The 21,775-nt window shown below is 38.4% G+C and overlaps 1 protein-coding gene across 2 annotated transcripts in view; it reads right to left on the reverse strand.

Moving 5' to 3' along the window:
- Window positions 1-287: 287 nt before the first annotated feature.
- The window catches only part of LOC124802648 (serine/threonine-protein phosphatase CPPED1-like), a 143,056-nt gene continuing 121,568 nt past the window's right edge, over window positions 288-21,775 (reverse strand). For both annotated transcript variants that reach the window (XM_047263552.1, XM_047263551.1), the window contains one exon: window positions 288-715. In XM_047263552.1, coding sequence (XP_047119508.1) covers window positions 516-715 — 200 coding nt within the window. In that variant the 3' untranslated portion in view covers window positions 288-515. The remainder of the gene's footprint in view (window positions 716-21,775) is intronic.

Genomic DNA, 21,775 nt, shown 5'->3' on the forward strand with positions numbered 1-21,775 from the left:
GTTATAAAAATAAAATGTAAGATATAATTTGCTTGAAGATCTATATCATAAGTGTAAAGGATGAAAGTAAGGTATTTTGCTGATCAATAACACTGTGGTGTTCTCTAGTGAAGCTTTACATGAATGAAATGATATCACATAAAACTAAGACTACCTTGATAACAGTTTGTATGAACTTATTAAGAAGTTAAAAGTTGTGCATAGAATAGTAAATCACAGAATGTTTACATTAACATTATGTTTAAACTTTGCTTTTTCGTAAAAAATTTAAATTTTTCTCTAATGTATATGTTTCACTTTTCCCCCTTGTAATCTTTACTTTTTTCTTTTTTATAGTGACATACAAGGATTACATTTGTCAACATCAAAATAATTCATCTTATTGAAAGAAAGAAAGAAGCAAATGTTCCAACATATATTGACAAAGCCTTTGGAGAAAGGTTGCCACAAAATGCATTGCAATGTGTGTCTCATCCAAACTCTTCACACAGCTTATCATTAAGACTGACACTGTGCTACACTGTGACTTCTTTTGGAACATTATCAAGATCAAAATAAGTATGGGTGATAGCATCACTTTTGACATTAACAACTCTGAATCCAGGTAAATCAGTACCCAGTTGTCCTCCCATTGCAGAAGTTACAATTATTTCCATATCCTTGTAGAATCCTCCAGCATTGCGATGTAAATGACCACAGAACACCATCTTAACACCTGTAAAATTAAGATTCCAGTTATTATATGTTAAAAGCTCATGGTGAAGAATGTACAACTATAAGAAAGATACAGTTTTCCATAATATTTAATTTATGTCATTTTAAAAGCTGTACATTTATCTATCTCTCCATATAATCACCATTTTGGTTGGCGCATTTTTGTAGACACTATGATTGTTTTTGTATTGCCATGTCATACCAGCTCACTATCATATCCTTGAGAAAGCACTAAACCTAATCTTTCACCTCATCATTAGAGTTGAATCACATTCTGGCCAACTGTTCTTTCAACAGATGGTAGTCAGTGGGTGCCAGGTCCACACTTGGGTGCATGATTATGTTCTTCTAAAACTTTTCCTGGAGAGTGACAGTTTGATGGATGATATGTGGGCGGGTGCTGCCATGGAGAATGATTACACCCATGCTCAACATTTCCTTCTCTGTTTCTGAAGTAGGCACACCTCGGGCACATATGATCATTATCTCAGGCCAGCTAAAGTGGCCAGATATAGCAGTCATGTGTGTGAGGTGTGCCTACTTGTGTGTGTGTGTGTGTGTGTGTGTGTGTGTGTGTGTGTGTGTGTGTGTGTGTTCTGTGTGTTTTCCTTTCTTTTTTAAAGAAGGCTTTGGCCGAAAACTAAGTGTGTAACAGTCTTTTTGTTATGCCTGTCTGCAGCTCAGAGTGTCATCTTCACAATGAATAGCTATCTATTCTTTTCATAATTGTTGGTATTTATTTATGATTTCTAGTTTATGCAGACAGTCTACTGATCTTTTCAAACAACGGAGAAGAGGCAATTAACTGACTTAAAAATCTCCATGAAACAGCAGCTAAAAGTGGACTGAAAATGCCTTATGGAAAAATTCAATACATGGAAGGTTTTCCTCGTTACCTACATGGACAAACCATGTTTACATAGTTTGGCAAAATATTTCAAGTGTCCAAATTTAAATACCTAGGAGCAATTGTCCAAATGAAAAAGAGATTCTAATCATTGGAGGTAGATCAGTAATTAAAGACACAGAAAAGCAGAAAGAAAAATACTAAGGCAAATTTTTGGTCCAATCTGTGTTGAGGGAATCTGTATGAGATAGAAGACTAATGAGTTACATCAAAATTTAGAGTAAATCTTGGATCCTTTTAGGAAAAGGAGATTGAATTTTGATGCCACTTTCTCAGAACGAATTACAATAGACTCACCAAAAATTCTCTACCTAGCCCTCTCAATGAAAGTTAAAAAGAATTAAATACCATACTTCAATCTGAAAAAGATCTTCAGGAAATAGGCATTACAAACAAAATTCTACAGGATAGAGCTGCATTCAAAATTTTATTTGTCGAGCATCAGATTGTAGCTAAACCAAGTGTTACAGCTAAGAGAACATGGACAGAAGAATGTAAGAAAAACCGCTGTGAGAAGATGAAGAGGTTTTGGAAGGAAAAGAAAGCAAGCACGTCAGAAAAAAGTACAATTGCACTCCATAACTGGGACATGTATATAGTGAGTAGCAATTTATCCTTTTCATAATATTTCGAAAACAATCCCAAGATATAAAACAATTTTGGGGCCTCATAATTTATCAATTTATAATTTAGAAACTAATTTTTTGTGTTTTACAATAAATTGTACATTTTAATACATTTCTCATTTGTTAATATATAAGAAAAAGTGTTACAACTTTTTTATTATTAGATTGCCTGTGAATTACCTAAAACTACTTTCCATAAAGATAACGAACTCACCTATGGAATAAAATGAACTTCAAAGTAAAATTCTTTTTAGTTGGTCTTTTCATTGCTAATGGGAAGGGTTGAGAGATATCAGGTAGGGTATTGGCTAGCTTCAGCTCAGCATTAAATGCATCTTTCTCATGTAATACTATTCTGTGGCTACTTATATGGTATCTTAATTTTTGTCTGGTATTAAGATGGAGTAGGTGACAGTTTAAATTTTAGTTTATTGCTTTCACAAGTAATATTACTTTTATGAATATACAACTGTAATGGTAATACACTAAAAGGATGCTAGCTTCTAACAAAAGCAATGCTCTTGAAGAGATGTCTCTCGACAACAAAAGTAGAAATAAGTCTGTTATTGTGCTGGGAGACCCTTCACAGGAAAACTAGTGGACCAATTCCCATGGAATTTGGTCCACAAGAAACAAAATAACAGAATGAAATTTAGAATTAAAGACCCAGGCAGGTGCCACATTTGATGACCAATTAAATGATTCTCTGTTTCATTTAGTTTCTAATAATTTCGTAACGCACCTTAATATAGGTGGTCTATCAGTAGGAGTGACGAACAAATTATATGAACTAGAAGTATTGCTGGAGAACACAAGTTCTGTTAAAGCTATATGCTTAAACAAACAGTGGCTTAAAAGTGAATTTATAAACTTGATAAACTGACTTTCAGGTTATAATTTAGCAGCAAGTTTTTGTGGAAAAAACAGTTTTGGAGGATCATGCACTCAAGTAGAAGAATCAATGAAGTTTTGAAGTCAGGCAGACTTTTAATTGCTTGAACGAGGTGCTATTATTTGAAAGCTGCTGAATTGAACTTTTAAAATATGGCATCTTAATTATTAGCATATGTCATATCCCTGACTATTCAGCTACTTGTGTATTTCTGAACAAATCTGAAACCTTGCTGTGTAGGTTGCAGGTAGAAAAGTTATGTAAAAAGGTCATAATTTGTACTGTCTTCAACATAAATGTAAGAGTTGATCACAGGTTTGCTGTTCCCCTGAAGGTCATGTTATCTACAAATGGCTTAACATTAAACTTTAGTGAGTACACTAGAATAACAGCATCTTCTGCAACATGTGTAGATAACATAGTGAGCAGTATCAACTATGGTGCTACAGAAAAGTTCATTATAGAATTAAGTATATCGGACCATTCAGCCTTTTTTATCTCATTGCCAAATTTAGATAAAAAGTGTAACAGTGAAATGAGTCAGGAACTTCAGCCAACAAAATGTGAATACATTTGTCTCAAGACTAAATGAAACCTGGTCATTCAGCAACCGGTACTCAGTAAACACAAATTACAATGCTTTTGTATCAAAATTCACGGGAGTTTTCAATGAATGTTTCCTCTTCATAACAGCACATAACATAAACTGTAAAAGAACTCATGGATAACTGAAGACATCAGGATCTCTAGTATTAGAAAGAGGAAACTGCACATGGAAGCAAAGAGCAACCACGATGTAGAGTTCATCAGCTATGTAAACAAATACAAAAGAATATTTGGTAGTTATATATAAAAACAAAGATGAGGTGACTTACCAAACGAGAACGCTGGCAGGTCGATAGACACACAAACAAACACAAACATACACACAAAATTCAAGCTTTCGCAACAAACTGTTGCCTCATCAGGAAAGAGGGAAGGAGAGGGGAAGACGAAAGGAAGTGGGTTTTAAGGGAGAGGGTAAGGAGTCATTCCAATCCCGGGAGCGGAAAGACTTACCTTAGGGGGAAAAAAGGACAGGTATACACTCGCACACACACACATATCCATCCACACATACAGACACAAGCAGACATATTTGGTAGAGTAGTTAAAAAAGGCAAAACAAATGGCAAACAATAAATACATATCAGATGCCACAAATAAATCAAAAGCTGTATGGTAGATTGTCAAGAGTGAAATAATGCTGAAAAAACAAAAAAGTTTTAATCATAAATTAGAAATAGTTGGGAAATGATTACAAACTCCAGACATACATGCGAAGAATTCAACAGGTATTTTATAAATTCTAACAAGATTTATGATCTCCCTCCTCCAAACGTAAGTGCTAATATGATGCAGCACAGGTGAGGAGAATTCTAATTTACACACGTATCCTGCTATCAAGTGGCTAAAATTATAAAATCCTCAAAAAATCTTGAATCAGTGAGCTGGGATGAAGTTCCAACTAAAATAATAAAGGCATGATGTGATATCATCACACCACAACTCTGTCACATAATGAATCAGTCATTGGATGAGGGCTGCTTTCCGGACAGGCTGAAGTATGCGAAAGTTCGATCTATCCACAAAAAGGGCAGACAAGACAGGAAATTTTCACCCAGTATCAATACTACCAATTATTTCCAAAATAGTTGAGTGAGTAGTGTGTAACCAACTAGAAAAATATAACAAAAAACATAACATTATTCTTCACAATCAGTATGTATTCAGGAAGGGCTGAAGCACTGTGCAAGTTGTTAATGAACTAATCACTGTTGTTGTTGTTGTTGTTGTTGTGGTGGTGTTCAGTCCAGAGACTGGTTTGATGCAGCTCTCCACGCTACTCTATTCTGTGCAAGCTTACCATCTCCAAGTACCTACTGCAACCTACATTCTTCAGAATCTGCTTAGTGTATTCATCTCTTGGTCTCCCTCTATGATTTTTACCCTCCACATTTCCCTTCAATACTAAATTGGCGATCCCTTGATGCCTCATAACATGTCCTACCAACCGATCCCTTCTTCTAGTCAAGTTGTGCCACAAACTCCTCTTCTCCCCAATTCTATTCAACACCTCTTCATTAGTTATGTGATCTACCCATCTAATCTTCGGCATTCTTCTGTACCAGCATGTTTCGAAAGCTTCTACTCTCTTCTTGTCCAAACTATTTATCGTCCATGATTCACTTCCATACCTGGCTACACTCCATACAAATACTTTCAGAAATGGCTTCCTGACAGTTAAATCTATATTTGATGATAACAAGTTTCTCTTCTTCAGAAACGCTTTCCTTGCCATTGCCAGTCTACATTTTATATTCTCTCTACTTTGACCATCATCAGTTATTTTGCTCCCCAAATAGCAAAACTCCTTTACCACTTTAAGTGTCTCATTTCCTAATCTAATTCCCTCAGTATCACCCGACTTAATTCAACTACATTCCATTATCCTTGTTTTGCTTTTGTTGATGTTCATTTAATACCCTCCTTTCAAGACACTGTCCGTTCCATTCAACTGCTCTTCCAGGTTCTTTTCTGCCTCTGACAGAATTTCAACGTCATCAGCAAACCTCAAAGTTTTATTTCTTCTCCATGGATTTTAATTCCGACTCCGAATTTTTCTTTTGTTTCCTTTACTGCTTGTTCAATATACATACTGAATAGCATCAGGGATAGGCTACACCCCTGTTTCACTCCCTTCCCAATTACTGCTTCCCTTTCATGTCCCTCGACTCTTATAACTGCCATCTGGTTTCTGTATAAATTGTCAATAACCTTTCACTCACTGTGTTTGACCCCGGCCACATTCAGAATTTGAAAGAGAGTATTCCAGTCAAATTTGTCAAAAGCTTTCTCTGCGTCTACAAATGCTAGAAACATAGGTTTGCCTTTCCTTAATCTATTTTCTAAGGTAAGTTGTAGGGTCAGTATTGCCTCACATCTTCCAGCATTTCTACAGAAACCAAACCGATCCTCCCTGAAGTCGGCTTCTACCAGTTTTTCCATTCGTATGTAAAGAATTCATGTTAGTATTTTGATCTGTGACTTATTAAGCTGATAGTGTGGTAATTTTGACACCTGTCAACAACTGCTTTCTTTGGGATTGGAATTATTATATTCTTTTTGAAGTCTGAGGGTATTTCGCCTGTCGCATACATCTTACTCACTAGATGGTAGAGATTTGTCAGGGCTGGCTCTCCCAACACTATCAGTAGTTCTAATGGAATGCTGTCTACTCTTGGGGCCTTGTTTTGACTAAGGTCTTTCAGTGCTCTGTCAAATTCTACATGCAGTATCATACTTCCCATTTCATCTTCATCTACACCCTCCCATTTCCATAATATTGTCCTCAAGCACATTGCTCTTGTATAGATCCACTATATACTCTTTCCACCTTTCTGCTTTCCCTTCTTTGCTTAGAACTGAGTTTCCATTTGAGCTCTTGATATTCATGCAAGTGGTTCTCTTTTCTTCAAATGTCTCTTTAATTTTCTTGTAAGCACTATCTATCTTAACCCTAATGAAATATGCCTCTACATCCTTACATCTGTCCTCTAGCCATCCCTGCTTAGCCATTTTCACTTCCTGTCGATCTCATTTTTGAGATGTTTGTATTCCTTTTTGCCTGCTTTATTTACTGCATTTTTATATTTTCTCCTTTTGTCAATTAAATTCAATATCTCTTCTGTTACCCAAGGATTTCTACTTGCCCTCGTCTTTTTACCAATTTGATCCTCTGCTGCCTTTACTATTTCATCCTTCAAAGCTACCCATTCTTCTTCCACTGTATTTCTTTGCCCTGTTCTTGTCAATCATTCCCTAATGCTCTCTCTGAAAGTCTGTACAACCTCTGGTTTAGTCAGTTCATCCAGGTCCCATCTCGTTAAATTCCCACCTTTTTGCAATTTCTTCAGATTTAATCTACAGTTCATAACGAATAGATTGTTGTCAGATTCCACATCTACATTTATACTCTGCAAGCCACCCAACAGTGTGTGGCAGAGGGCACTTTACGTGCCACTGTCATTACCTCCCTTTCCTGTTCCAGTTGCGTATGGTTTGCGGGAAGAACGACTGCCGGAAAGCCTCCGTGCACGCTCGAATCTCTCTAGTTTTACATTTGTGATCGTCTCAGGCGGTATAAGTAGGGGGAAGCAATATATTCGATACCTCATCCAGAAAAGCACCCTCTCAAAAACTGGACAGCAAGCTACACAGCGATGCAGAGTGCCTCTCTTGCAGAGTCTGCCACTTGAGTTTGCTAAACATCTCTGTAATGCTATCACGCTTACCAAACAACCCTGTGACGAAACGCGCCACTCTTCTTTGGATCTTCTCTATCTCCTCTGTCAACCCGACCTGGTACGGATCTCACACTGATGAGCAATACTCAAGTATAGGTCGGGCGAGTGTTTTGTAAGCCACCTCCTTTGTTGATGGACTACATTTTCTAAGGACTCTCCCAATGAATCTCAACCTGGCGCCCGCCTTATCAACAATTAATTTTATATTATCATTCCACTTCAAATTGTTCCGTACACATACTCCAAGATATTTTACAGAAGTTACTGCTACCAGTGTTTGTTCGGCTATCATATAATCATATAATAAAGGATCCTTCTTTCTATGTATTAGCAATACATTACATTTGTGTATGTTAAGGGTCAGTTGCCACTCCCTGCACCAAGTGCATATCCGTTGCAGATCTTCCTTCATTTTGCTGCAATTTTCTAATGCTGCAACTTCTGCATCATCTGCGGAAAGCCACATGGAACTTCCAACACTATCTAATAGGTCTTTTATATATATTGTGAAAAGCAATGGTCCCATAACACTCCCCTCTGACATGCCAGAGGTTACTTTAATGTCTGCAGACGTCTCTCCATTGAGAACAACATGCTGTGTTCTGTTTGCTAAAAACTCTTCAATCTAGACATGCAGCCTATCTGATATTCCGTAGGCTCTTACTTTGTTTATCAGGTGACAGTGCGGAACTGTATTGAATGCCTTCTGGAAGTCAAGGAAAATGGCATCTACCTGGGAGCCTGTATCTAATATTTTCTGGGTCTCATGAACAAATAAAGCGAGTTGAGTCTCACACGATCGCTGTTTCCGGAATCCATGTTGATTCCTACAGAGTAGATTCTGGGTTTCCAGAAATGACATGATACGCGAGCAAAAAACATTTTCTAAAATTCTACAACAGATCGATGTCAGAGATATAGGCCTATAGTTTTGCGCATCTGCTCGACGACCCTTCTCAAAAACTGGGACTACCTGTGCTCTTTTCCAATCATTTGGAACCTTCCGTTCGTCTAGAGACTTGCGGTACAAAGCTGTTAGAAGGGGGACAAGTTCTTTCGCGTACTCTGTGTAGAATCAAATTGGTATCCCGTCAGGTCCAGTGGACTTTACTCTGTTGAGTGATTTCAGTTGCTTTTCTATTCCTTGGACCCTTATTTTGATGTCAGCCATTTTTTCGTTTGTGCGAGGATTTCGAGAAGGAACTGCAGTGCAGTCTTCCTCTGTGAAACAGCTTTGGAAAAAGGTGTTTAGTATTTCAGCTTTACGCGTGTCATCCTTTGTTTCAGTGCCATTATCATCCCAGAGTGTCTGGATATGCTGTTTTGATCCACTTACTGATTTAACATAAGACCAGAACTTCCTAGGATTTCCTGTCAAGTCGGTACATAGAATTTTACTTTCGAATTCACTGAACGCTTCATACATAGCCCTCCTTACGCTAACTTTGACATCATTTTGCTTCTGTTTGTCTGAGAGGTTTTGGCTGCATTCAAACTTGCAGTGAAGCTCTCTTTGCTTTCGCAGTAGTTTCCTAACTTTGTTGTTGAGCCGCAGTGGGTTTTTCCTGTCCCTCACAGTTTTACTCGGCACATACCTGTCTAAAACGCATTTTACGATTGCCTTGAACTTTTTCCATAAACACTCAACATTGTCAGTGTCGGAACAGAAATTTTTGTTTTGATCTGTTAGGTAGTCTGGTTGGTTGTTTGGGGAAGGAGACCAGACAGCGTGGTCATCGGTCTCATCGGATTAGGGAAGGATGGGGAAGGACGTCGGCCGTGCCCTTTCAGAGGAACCATCCCGGCATTTACCTGGAGGGATTTAGGGAAATCACGGAAAACCCAAATCAGGATGGCCGAACGCGGGATTGAACCGTCGTCCTCCCGAATGCGAGTCCAGTGTAGGTAGTCTGAAATCTGCCTCATATTACTCTTGCTAAACAGATAATCCTGCCTCCCTTTTTTTGCATTCCTATTTACTTCCATATTCAGGGATGCTGCAATGGCCTTATGATCACTGATTCCCTGTTCTGCACTTCCAGAGTCGAAAAGTTTGGGTCTGTTTGTTATCAGCAGATCCAAGGTGTTATCTGCACGAGTCGGTTCTCTGTTTAATTGCTCAAGGTAATTTTCAGATAGTGCACGTAGTATAATGTCACTTGATGCTCTGTCCCTACCACCCGTCCTAAACATCTGAGTGTCCCAGTCTATATCTGGTAAATTGAAATCTCCACCTAAGACTATAACATGCTGAGGAAATTTATGTGAAATGTATTCCAGATTTTCTCTCAGTTGTTCTGCTACTAATGCTGCTGAGTCGGGAGGTTGGTAAAAGGAGCCAATTATTAACCTAGCTCGGTTGGTGAGTATAACCTCCACCCATAATAATTGACAGGAACTATCCACTTCTATTTCACTACAGGATAAACTACTACTAACAGCGACAAACACGCCCTCACCAGTTGCATCCAATCTATCCTTTCTAAACACTGTCTGTGCCTTTGTAAAAATTTCAGCAGAATTTATCTCTGGCTTCAGTCAGCTTTCCATACCTATAACAATTTCAGCTTCGGTGCTTTCTACCAGCGCTTGAAGTTCCGGTACTTTATGAACGCAGCTTCGACAGTTTACAATTACAATACCGATTGCTGCTTGGTCCCCGCATGTCCTGACTTTGCCCCGCACCCTTTGAGGCTGTTGCCCTTTCTGTACTTGCCTGAGGCCATCTAACCTAAAAATCCGCCCAGTCCATGCCACACAACCCCTGCTACCCATGTAGCCACCTGCTGTGTGTAGTGGACTCCTGACCTATCCAGCGGAACCTGAAACCCCACCACCCTAAGGCGCAAGTCGAGGAACCTGCAGCCCACACGGTCGCAGAACCATCTCAGCCTCTGATTCAGACCCTCCACTTGGCTCTGTACCAAAGGTCTGCAGTCAGTCCTGTCGATGATGCTGCAGATGGTGAGCTCTGCTTTCATCCTGCTAGTGAGACTAGCAGTCTTCACCAAATCAGATAGCCGCCGGAAGCCAGAGAGGATTCCTCTGATCCATAGTGACACACATCATTGGTGCCGAGATGAGCGACCACCTGCAGATGGGTGCACCCTTTCATGGCACCCGGAAGGACCCTTTCCACATATGGAATGGCTCCCCCCGGTATGCACATGGAGTGCACATTGGTTTTCTTCTCCTCCCTTGCAGCCATACCCCTATGGGACTCCATTACACGCCTGATGCTGGAGCTCCCAACTACCAGTAAGCCCACCCTCTGCAACTGCCCGGATCTTGCAGACTGAGGAGCCACCTCTGGAACAGGCCCCTGGAAATGTCTTAAAATTTAAAACCTGGTTCCTGAATCTTACCATTATATAATCAATCCGAAACTGTCCAGTGTCTCCAGGCCTCTTCCACGTATACATTCTTCTTTCATGATTCTTGAATCACGTATTAGCTATGATTAAATTATTCTCTATGCAAAATTCTACCAGGCACCTTCCTCTTTCATTCCTTACCCCCACCCCATATTCATCTACTATGTTTCCTTCTTTTCCTTTTCCTACTATCAATTCCAGTCCCCCATGACTATTAAATTTTCATCTCCCTTCACTATCTGAATAATTTCCTTTATCTCATCATACATTTCTTCAATTTCTTTCTCATATGCGGAGCTAGACGGCATATAAACTTGTACTGCTGTGGTAGACATAGGCTTTGTGTCTATCTTGGCTACAATAAATGCGTTCACTATGCTGTTCATGGTAGCTTACCCCTATTTGATTTTGTATTTATAACCCTGTATTCACCTGACCAGAAGTCTTGGTCCTCCTGCCATCAAACTTCACTAATTCCCACTATATCTAATTTTAAGCTATCCTTTTCCCTTTTTAAATTTTCTAACCTACCTGCCCGATTAATGGATCTGACATTCCACGCTCTGATCTGTAGAATGCCAGTTTTCTTTCTCCTGATAACGATGTCTTCTTGAGTAGTCCCCGCCCTGCGATCCGAATGGGGGATTATTTCACCTCCGGAATATTTTACCCAAGAGGACGCCATCATCATTTAACCATATATTAAAGCTGCATGCCCTTGGGGAAAATTACAACTGTAGTTTCCTCTCGCTTTCAGCCATTCACAGTACCAGCTCAGCAAGGCCGTTTTAGTTAATGTTACAAGGCCAGATCAGTCGATCATCCAGACTGTTTCCCCTGCAACTACTGAAAAAGCTGCTGCCCCTTTTCAGGAACCACATGTTTTTCTGACCTCTCAACAGATATCCCTCCATTGTGGTTGCACCTACGGTATGGCTATCTACATCACTGAGGCATGCAAGCCTCCTCACCAATGGCAAGGTCCATGGTTCATCATCATCATCATCATCATCATCATTTATTGCCTTATCGGGCCTTTAAGGCCTACAGCAAGAAGAACAAAAGGAGGTTCATAGGAGGAAAAAAATCACTAAAATAAGCAAATGCCTCGATAACAAGGAGAGTGTATCTGTTATCTTCTGTGACCTCAGTAAGGCATTTGATATGGTAAACCATAAGCAGCTGCTCCTCAAATTAGCTTCTTATGGCTTCCATGAAGAATCTTTAAGTTGGTTCACATCTTATCTCAAAAATAGGAAACAGAGGGTACTTATACAACATAAAGGCAAGTAAGCTTTCTCTAGTTGGAAGAAAATACAAACAGGTGCACCCCATAAATGACATGCCAGGTAAGGTAACTTCAGATATGATTCTGTATGCAGACAACTCAACAGTAGTAGTCTGCTCTAAAAACACTGAATAGTTAGCACAGAAAACGAAGCAAACTCTTCAAGAATTAGAAAATTGGATAAATAATAATGCTATGAAGCTAAACCTAACAAAAACACAAACTATACACTTCAGGACCAAACAAACTGTTGAATATATAACATAGTCAAGTTATTAACAGAGAACTGGTCACTACAGAATCTGTTAAATTTCTTGAAGTGACCACAAACAAAATCTTGACATGGACTGAACATGTGGGTTGCTTACTGCAGCAGTTAAATAGTTTTGTTTACACAGTTAGGGTTCTAAATAAAATAACTGACTTAGCTGTTAGGAAAATTGTGTACCATGCATATTTCATATCAGTTGTAAGATACGGCATAATTTTTTGGGGAGTTGAAAAAGGAAGCCTCCTCAGAGTGTTCAAGCTACAGAAAAAATTATCAGAAGTAAGACTGGAACAAACAATAGACAATCATGCAAACCTTTATTTGCAAGCCTTGACTTCCTGACAGTTCCTTCTATGTTTGTGTATGAAACACTTCTCTTTGAGCTAAAAAACTCATATCTTTTTGAGGGAAATTCTTTAACACATGCTTATGAAACAAAGCACAAAAAAGATTACATGTTAGCTCACCACAGACTAACATTATCTGAAAATACACCATATTACATAGCTTTGAAGCTTAGCAATGAAATGTGTTCAAAGTTTAAGGACTGCAAGCTACAACCCACAGGTGCAAACACTGAAAAATATTTGAAAAGCAAATGTTATTACAGTGTGGATGAATTTATAAACAAGGAACAAGTAGGAGATACTACATTTGTTTTGTTTTTCCGTTTTTTTCTACTTACATTCTATGTGTATGCTTATGTTCTCTTTTAATGGAGGTATATGTTCTTTTTGTACATGTCCATACTTATAAACTATGTATCATGTAAACTATATATCTAAATATGTAGATGTATCTAAGAACAAAGATGATGTGACTTGCCATATGAAAGCGCTGGCAGGTCGATAGACACACAAACAAACAGAATCATACACACAAAATTCTAGCTTTCGCAACAAACGGTTGCTTCATCAGGAAAGAGGAAAGGAGAGGGAAAGACGGAAGGATGTGGGTTTTAAGGGAGAGGGTAAGGAGTCATTCCAATCCCGGGAGCGGAAAGACTTACCTTAGGGGGCAAAAAGGACAGGTATACACTCGCACACACGCACATATCCATCCGCACATACACCAAAGATGTGTATATGTATACTACTTTTATGGAAGTATGTGCTCTTATACAGTATGTTTATATTTATAAACTAGAAAACATTGTGGAAAATTTTAAGAAACAGGAAGAAATCTAATATGTAATTATCTTTTTATGTTCAAACATGTAATTATATTTTTATGTTGTAATGTGCTTCCGGGCGCATTCATATTCTTTATTTTAACGTGTCTTGTTTCAAGGTATACTTAGGTAGGCACAGAATTATTCACTGACGAGTCACCAATGTTTCAATCAAATGATTGTGTATAACATGTCATTTGACAATAAAGATTCTATTCTATTCTATTGTATTCTATTCACACCTAATTTTGGAAACACATTCTGGCAAAATTCTCTGGGTTTGGCTCTGCAAATAATTCTGACAGATTTTTCTGTAGTGTTAAAATGTTTTTGTGTTGTTGTATCTATATTCTACAGCATTTAAATCTGGTTAGAATAATGAACGATATCCCATTTTTAGCACATACATATCTTTACAATATTTGCTCTTCATGTTTATGGCAAATATCTTTTTAGACACCTTACAGGCTTCGAAAGCAATCTGCATGTCACAGTTGAGGTCCCAAGAATTTTTCCTTTCTTACAGTGTTGTTTCCTGTGGGTAATTTCATTCCAAAATTTCTGGTGTTATATTTCAATACTGCAGTCTTTGATGCAACAATATTTAGATGGTTTTCACTGAAATACTTGACTATTTCATTGTAACACTGTTTTACAGCAGTTCCAGACTGTCATGAGCTTTGTGTTTGATTGATGCATTGTCCGCATGCAATATTATTTTAGATTTATGAGAAAAGTTCTTTATACATTAACATAAATTTAAAAAGGAGAAGTCCCAACATGATACCTTGAGGCACTTCTTATTTGATATCAGTAATTTTGGATTTGAATGGCCTCCAGTTTGTTTTGATAAAATTATTTAATTGGACAGACAAAAAAATCTACTCACCAAGCAGTGGCAGAACACGCACATAAAAAACTGTTGTGACTGGAAAGCTTTGAGAGCCAGTGGCTCCTTGTTCAGGCAGAAGGGTTAAAGGGGAAGGAAGAAGGGACAAGATTTGAAAACTTTAAGTTGGAAGACAGGGTAATATGCAAGCGTCTGATGCATCCCCAACAATCAGTCTTTCCTTCTCATCCCGTACGGTAAATCTCTCCTGACCTGCTGTTCTGTGGGACTTTCCCAAAATCTACTCCCTTTTCCTAGACCTCTCCAGTCTTTTTCCTTCACCCTTCTTCCTTTCCCTTCAACCCTTCTACATGAAGAAGGAGCCACTGGCTCCAAAAGCTTGCCAATCACAAGTCTTTTATGTGTGTGTTCTGCCGCTGCTTGGTGAGTAGATTTTTTACGTATACAATTAAATAATTTTATTAATAATTGATTGTTTTTGTTGTTACATTAGCCCAGTTTGTTCTGAGCAACAACAATTGATTCCTGTTGTTCATACATGATTTTATCAATTCATACGCAGTTCCTCTAATACCCAGGTTCCACTGCTTGTCGAGTAATATAGTGGTGTTGACACAATCAAAAGCTTTTCCAATATCAAGGAACACTTCAGTAAAATACTCCTTGTTCTCTATGGCAGTTGTTATTATTTTGTCTATGAATCGAGCTGAAGCTGCTGAAGTTGACTTGGTTTTCATAAACCTATTCTGATTTTCAAATATTTGATTGTACTGATCAGGAATGTCATTAGTCTTGTGGAAATAACTTTCTCAATTATCTTAGAAAATCCAGGTAAGACTGAGGATTGTGATTGTAAATCTCTCGCATAGCATAAAGTCCCAAGTGACTGGAAAAAAGCGTAGAAGACTCCAGTACATACGAAGTGTAAATGAACGAACCCACAAAATTATAGACCAATACCTCTAACTTCAGTTTGCTGCAGAATCCTTAAACATATTTTCAATTTGAATGTAATAAACTTTCTTGAGACTGAGGAGCTTATATCCATGAATCAGCGTGGTTTTGAAAGCATCACTCGTGCAAAACTCATCTTAACCCTTTCCTCACATGATATACTGTGAACTATGGATGCAGGACAACAGCCAGATTCCATGTTTCTAGATTCCCAGAAGCATCTGACACATTTCCCCATTGCAGGCTGTTAATGGAGGTATGAGCATATGGAATAAGCTCACAGATATGCGAGTGGCTTGAAGATTTCTTGAGTAACAAAACCCAGTATGTTATCCTCGATGGAGAATTTTCATCACAGGCAAACGTATCATCAGGAGTGCCTCAGGGAAGTGTCATAGGACCACTGTTGTTCTCTATATAAACAAATGATTGGCAGACAGGGTGGACAACAATCTACAGTTATTTGCTGATGCTGTGACATACAGTGAATTGTCAAAACTGAGTGACTGCAGGAACATACAAGACAACTAACATAAAATTTCTAGTTGGTGTGATGAATGGCAGCTAGTTCTAAATGTGAAAAAAAGTAAGTTAACATGGATGAGTAGGAATAACAAGCTTTAGTGAAGAAGAATAGTCAACTTGGTTTATAGGGAGAATTTTATGAAAGAGTGGTTCACCTGTAAAGGAGACTGCATATAGGATGATAGTTTGAACCTATTCTTGAGTCCTGTTCAAGTTTTTGAGATCTGTACCAGGTCAGACTGTAGGAAAACATCGAAGCAATTCAGAAGCAGACTGCTAGATTTGTTACCACAGGTTTGAAGAACACGTAAGCATTACGGAGATTCTTTGGGAACTCAAATGGGAATCCCTGAAGAGAAGGCAACATTGTTTACGAGAAACACTTTCGAAAAAATTTAGAGAACCAGCATTTGAAGCTGACTGCTGAACAACTCTACTGCTGTCAATATACATTGTGCGTGAGGGCCACAAAGAAAATATTTCAGAAATTAGGACTCATACAGAGACATATAGACAGTCATTTTCCCTCGCTTTATTGCGAGTGGAACAGGAAAGGAAATGACTAGTAGTGGTGCACAGTACCCTCCGCCACACACCATATGATGGCTTGCAAAGTATCTCTGTAGATGTAGATGGGTTGATAGTTTTAGATTTATCGGCTTTGTTGTAAATCAGGGTTATTTGTATTATTTTTAGATTGTTTGAAAAATTACGTAATGCAGTTACATCATTTACTGCTATGGGCATGACATTAGACATGATACATGTTTTCTATGCAACTTTTTAATGTGCTGGTGCTAATACACAGCCTGCCATAGCTAGTTGATATTTTTTTTTTTTTTTTTTTTTTTTTTTTTTTTTTTTTTTTTTTTTTTTTTGTGTGATCTTACTATGTATTTTATTTCCTTACTTTTAATTGGGGCCACGTAAACACTTTGTTTAACTGTAATGCTCTTGTGTCTATAATGGAGATTGTTGAAATGCTCACTGGTCGATTTCCAAAATCAGGAAAGTGCTCCTTAAAAACATTTGCGACCTGATTTGGAATTTGATGATACTCCCTTTATAGTCGATATAATTACTGGCTGATTTGCCCTTATGGACTCTATGGCTATTTATAACTTTCCAGGCAGTTTGCCAAGGTTGCTAAAGTTTAACACCATGGCTATGTATTTACTTCTACCTTCTAATAGTACATCTTTGTAATAAACATGATATTTCTTAAATTCTACCTTTACTCTATAATTATTGCCATTCTTTAGCACTGCATATTGAGAAGATCCTAGTTTTTCTGGGCCTGAGACATCGAAGCAAATTCACTGAAAGTAATGACTGAAAGTGATGCAGTTATTTTCATACAAGTCTAATATTTTCAGAATACTGTTGAGATTTTCAAGATTGTCTTCATCATGGGTGGTTCCTTTGCGACTTTCTTTTCCTCTTTGCCACTGACATAATGATTTTTAGCTTGTATCGCTACCTGAACAGCATGATGGTCAGAAATGGCAAGCTTCAGACCTGATGCACTGTACTTAAAGTGAGACATTAATTATAACGTTTCAGTGCATGATACGCTGCTATTGACCTCTTTAGTGGGTTCATTAAAAGAAAAGTTAAATTAAACTGATCTAGTATTAACATTAGTTTCTTTGGCCTGGAGTCAGTAGTCAGCATGTCAATGTTCATATCTTCAGTCAGGATGATGTTAACCCAACCATATTTATTGCAGTATTTACTGTCCATGCCAACAAGTAGATCATCAATAATGTCAAAGAAAATGTCCATGATACCACAAGGAGGCCTGTAACTATTAAACTATTTAATTCTCTTTTCCCCACTTATAGTTCACTGATGCTAGTAGTTCACAGCTGCTAGGAGTTCATTACTGCTAAGTCTATTACACCCTCTATGCTGAAAATACTTACACATAGTCACTACTTTTCACAGAAAAGATTGCTGCCCCACAAACATGTTTTTCGTTTCTGCTGAAGGCAGAACAAAAGATCATGAAGAATGGCTGGCATATACTAATTAGTTCATTGCGTACTAATGCTCACTTATAACTGAAATATCACTGTTATCACTCTCTGCAATGGTATCCAAGTCATTGTGATTACTGCTAAGACTTTTTATGTTTCATTGAAGCAATTTGAATCTCAGTTTGGATTGCTGAACACTGGCTGGAGGTGTCACTCTATCAAATTACCCAGCAATATGAATATAGATGATCAGCAACCTTTCCAGTAGTTGCAAGGACAACAGTCTCGATGATTGACTGATCTGCCTTGTAACATCACCCAAAACTGCCTTGCTGTGCCGGTACTTTTGAAAAGCTGAAAGCAAAGGGAAATTACAACCATAATTTTTCCTGAGGACGTGTAGCTGTACTGTATGGTTAAATGATGATGGCGTCCTCTTAGGTAAAATACTCCTGCTGAGGTAAAACAGTCCACCATTCAGATCTCCGTGTGGGGACTACTCAGAAGAATGTCATCATCAAGAGAAATAAGACTGGCATTCTACAGGTCAGAGCGAGGAATGTTATATACTCTAACTGGGTGCATATCTAAGAAAATTTAAAAAAGGACATGGACACGTTGAAGTTAGATATAAGAGGAATTAGTGAAATTAAGTGACAGGAAGAACAGGACTTCTTGTCAGGCGAATACAGGATTATAAATACAAGGTCAAATAGGGGTAACACAGGTGAATATGGGTAAGCTACTGTGAACAGCATAGTGAATGCTTTATCATATCCAAGACAGACATGAAACCCACACCCCCACAGCAGAATACGTTTATAAGCCAACTAGCTCCACAGATGATGGTGACATTGAAGAAATGTATGATGAGATAAAAGAAATTATTCAGATAGTTAAAGCAGACAAAAATTTAATTGTGATGGAGAACTGGAATTCAATAGTAGGAAAAGGAAGAGAAGGAAAAATAGCAATTGGATATGAAGTAGGGGAAAGGAGTGAAAGAGGAAGCAACCTGGTAGAATTTTGCACAGAGCACAATTTCATCACTAATGGTTGGTTTCAGAATCATAAAAGAAGATAGTATATGTGGAAGAGACCTGGAGACACCAGAAGGACTGATTATATAATGTTTAGACAAAGATTTAGAAACCAGATTTTCAATTGTAAGACATTTCCAGGAGCAGATGTGGACTCTGAGCAATTTACTGGTTGTTGTTGTTGTTGTCTTCAGTCCTGAGACTGGTTTGATGCAGCTCTCCATGCTACTCTATCCTGTGCAAGCTTCTTCATCTCCCAGTACCTACTGCAACCTACATCCTTCTGTATCTGTTTAGTGTATTCATCTCTTGGTCTCCCTCTACGATTTTTACCCTCCACGCTGCCCTCCAATACTAAATTGGTAATCCCTTGATGCCTCAGAACATGTCCTACCAACCAATCCCTTCTTCTAGTCAAGTTGTGCCACAAAATTCTCTTCTCCGCAATCCTATTCAATACCTCCTCATTAGTTATATGATCTACCCATCTAATCTTCAGCATTCATCTGTAGCACCACATTTCGAAAGCTTCTATTCGCTTCTTGTCCAAACTAGTTATCGTTCATGTTTCACTTCCATACATGGCTACGCTCCATACAAATATTTACAGAAACGACTTCCTGACACTTAAATCTATACTCGATGTTAACAAATTTCTCTTCTTCAGAAACGCTTTCCTTCCCATTGCCAGCCTACATTTTATATCCTCTCTACTTCGACCATCATCAGTTATTTTGCTCCCCAAATAGCAAAACTACTTTACTACTTTAAAGTGTCTCATTTCCTAATCTAATTCCCTCAGTATCACCCGACTTAATTCGACTACATTCCATTATCCTCATTTTGCTTTTGTTGCTGTTCATCTTATATCCTCCTTTCAAGACACTATCCATTCTGTTCAACTGCTCTTTCAGGTCCTTTGCTGTCTCTGACAGAACTACAATGACATCGGCGAACCTCAAAGTTTTTATTTCTTCTCCATGGATTTTAATACCTACTCCGAATTTTTCTTTTGTTTCCTTCACTGCTTGCTCAATATACAGATTGAATAACATTGGGGACAGGCTACAACCCTGTCTCACTCCCTTCCCAACCACTGCTTCCCTTTCATGCCCCTCGACTCTTATAACAACCATCTGGTTTCTGTACAAATTGTAAATAGCTTTTCGCTCCTTGTATTTTACCCCTGCCACCTTCAGAATTTGAAAGAGAGTATTCCAGTCAACATTGTCAAAAGCTTTCTCTAAGTCTACAAATGCTAGAAACGTAGGTTTGCCTTTCCTTAATCTAGCTTCTAAGGTAAGTCGTAGGGTCAGTATTGCCTCATGTGTTCCAAAATTTCTACGGAATCCATATTGATCTTCCCAGAGGTCGGCTTCTACCAGTTTTTCCATTCATCTGTAAAGAATCCGCATTAGTATTTTGCATCCGTGACTTATTAAACTGATTGTTCGGTAATTTTCACATCTGTCAGCACCTGCTATCTTTGGGATTGGAATTATTATATTCTTCTTGAAGTCTGAGGGTATTTCGCCTGTCTCATACATCTTGCTCACCAGATGGTAGAGTTTTGTCAGGTCTGGCTCTCCCAAGACCATCAGTAGTTCTAATGGAATGTTGTCTACTCCAGGGGCCTTGTTTCGACTCAGGTCTTTCAGTGCTCTGTCAAACTCTCACGCAGTATCGTATGTCCCATTTCATCTTCATCTACATCCTCTTCCATTTCCATAATATTGTCCACAAGTACATTGCCCTTGTACAGACCCTCTATATACTCCTTCCACCTTTCTGCTTTCCCTTCTTTGCTTAGAACTGGGTTTCCATCTGAGCTCGTGATATTCATACAAGTGGTTCTCTTTTCTCCAAAGGTCTCTTTAATTTTCCTGTAGGCAGTATCTATCTTTCCCCTCGTGAGATAAGCCTCTACATCCTTACATTTGTCCTCTAGCCATCCCTGCTTAGCACTTTTGCACTTCCTGTCAATCTCATTTTTGAGACACTTGTATTCCTTTTTGTCTGCTTCATTTACTGCATTTTTGTATTTTCTCCTTTCATCAATTAAATTCAGTATCTCTTCTGTTACCCAAGGATTTCTACTAGCCCTCGTCTTTTTACCTACTTGATCCTCTGCTGCCTTCACTATTTCATTTCTCAAAGCTGCCCATTCTTCTTCTACTGTATTTCTTTCCCCCATTCCTGTCAATTGTTTCCTTATGCTCTCCCTGAAACTCTGTACAACCTCTGGTTCTTTCAGTTTATCCAGGTCCCATCTCGTTAAATTCTCACCTATTTGCAGTTCCTTCAGTTTTAGTCTACAGTTCATAACCAATAGATTGTGGTCAGAGTCCACATCTGCCCCTGGAAATGTCTTACAATTTAAAACCTGGTTCCTAAATCTCTGTCTTACCATTATATAATCTATCTGATACCTTCTAGTATCTCCAGGATTCTTCCATGTATACAACCTTCTTTTATGATTCTTGAACCAAGTGTTAGCTATGATTAAGTTATGCTCTGTGCAAAATTCTACCAGGCGGCTTCCTCTTTCATTTTTTAGCCCCAATCCATATTCACCTACTACGTTTCCTTCTCTCCCTTTTCCTACTACCGAATTCCAGTCACCCGTGCCAATTAAATTTTCGTCTCCCTTCCCTATCTGAATAATTTCTTTTATTTCATCATACATTTCTTCAATTTCTTTGTTATCTGCAGAGCTAGTTGGCATATAAACTTGTACTACTGTAGTAGGTGTCGGCTTCGTGTATATCTTGGCCACAATAATGCGTTCACTATGCTGTTTGTAGTAGCTTACCCGCACTCCTATTTTTTTATTCATTA

The sequence above is a fragment of the Schistocerca piceifrons genome, chromosome 6 (genome assembly GCF_021461385.2).
Source record: "Schistocerca piceifrons isolate TAMUIC-IGC-003096 chromosome 6, iqSchPice1.1, whole genome shotgun sequence".
Taxonomy (NCBI): Eukaryota; Metazoa; Arthropoda; class Insecta; order Orthoptera; family Acrididae; genus Schistocerca; species Schistocerca piceifrons.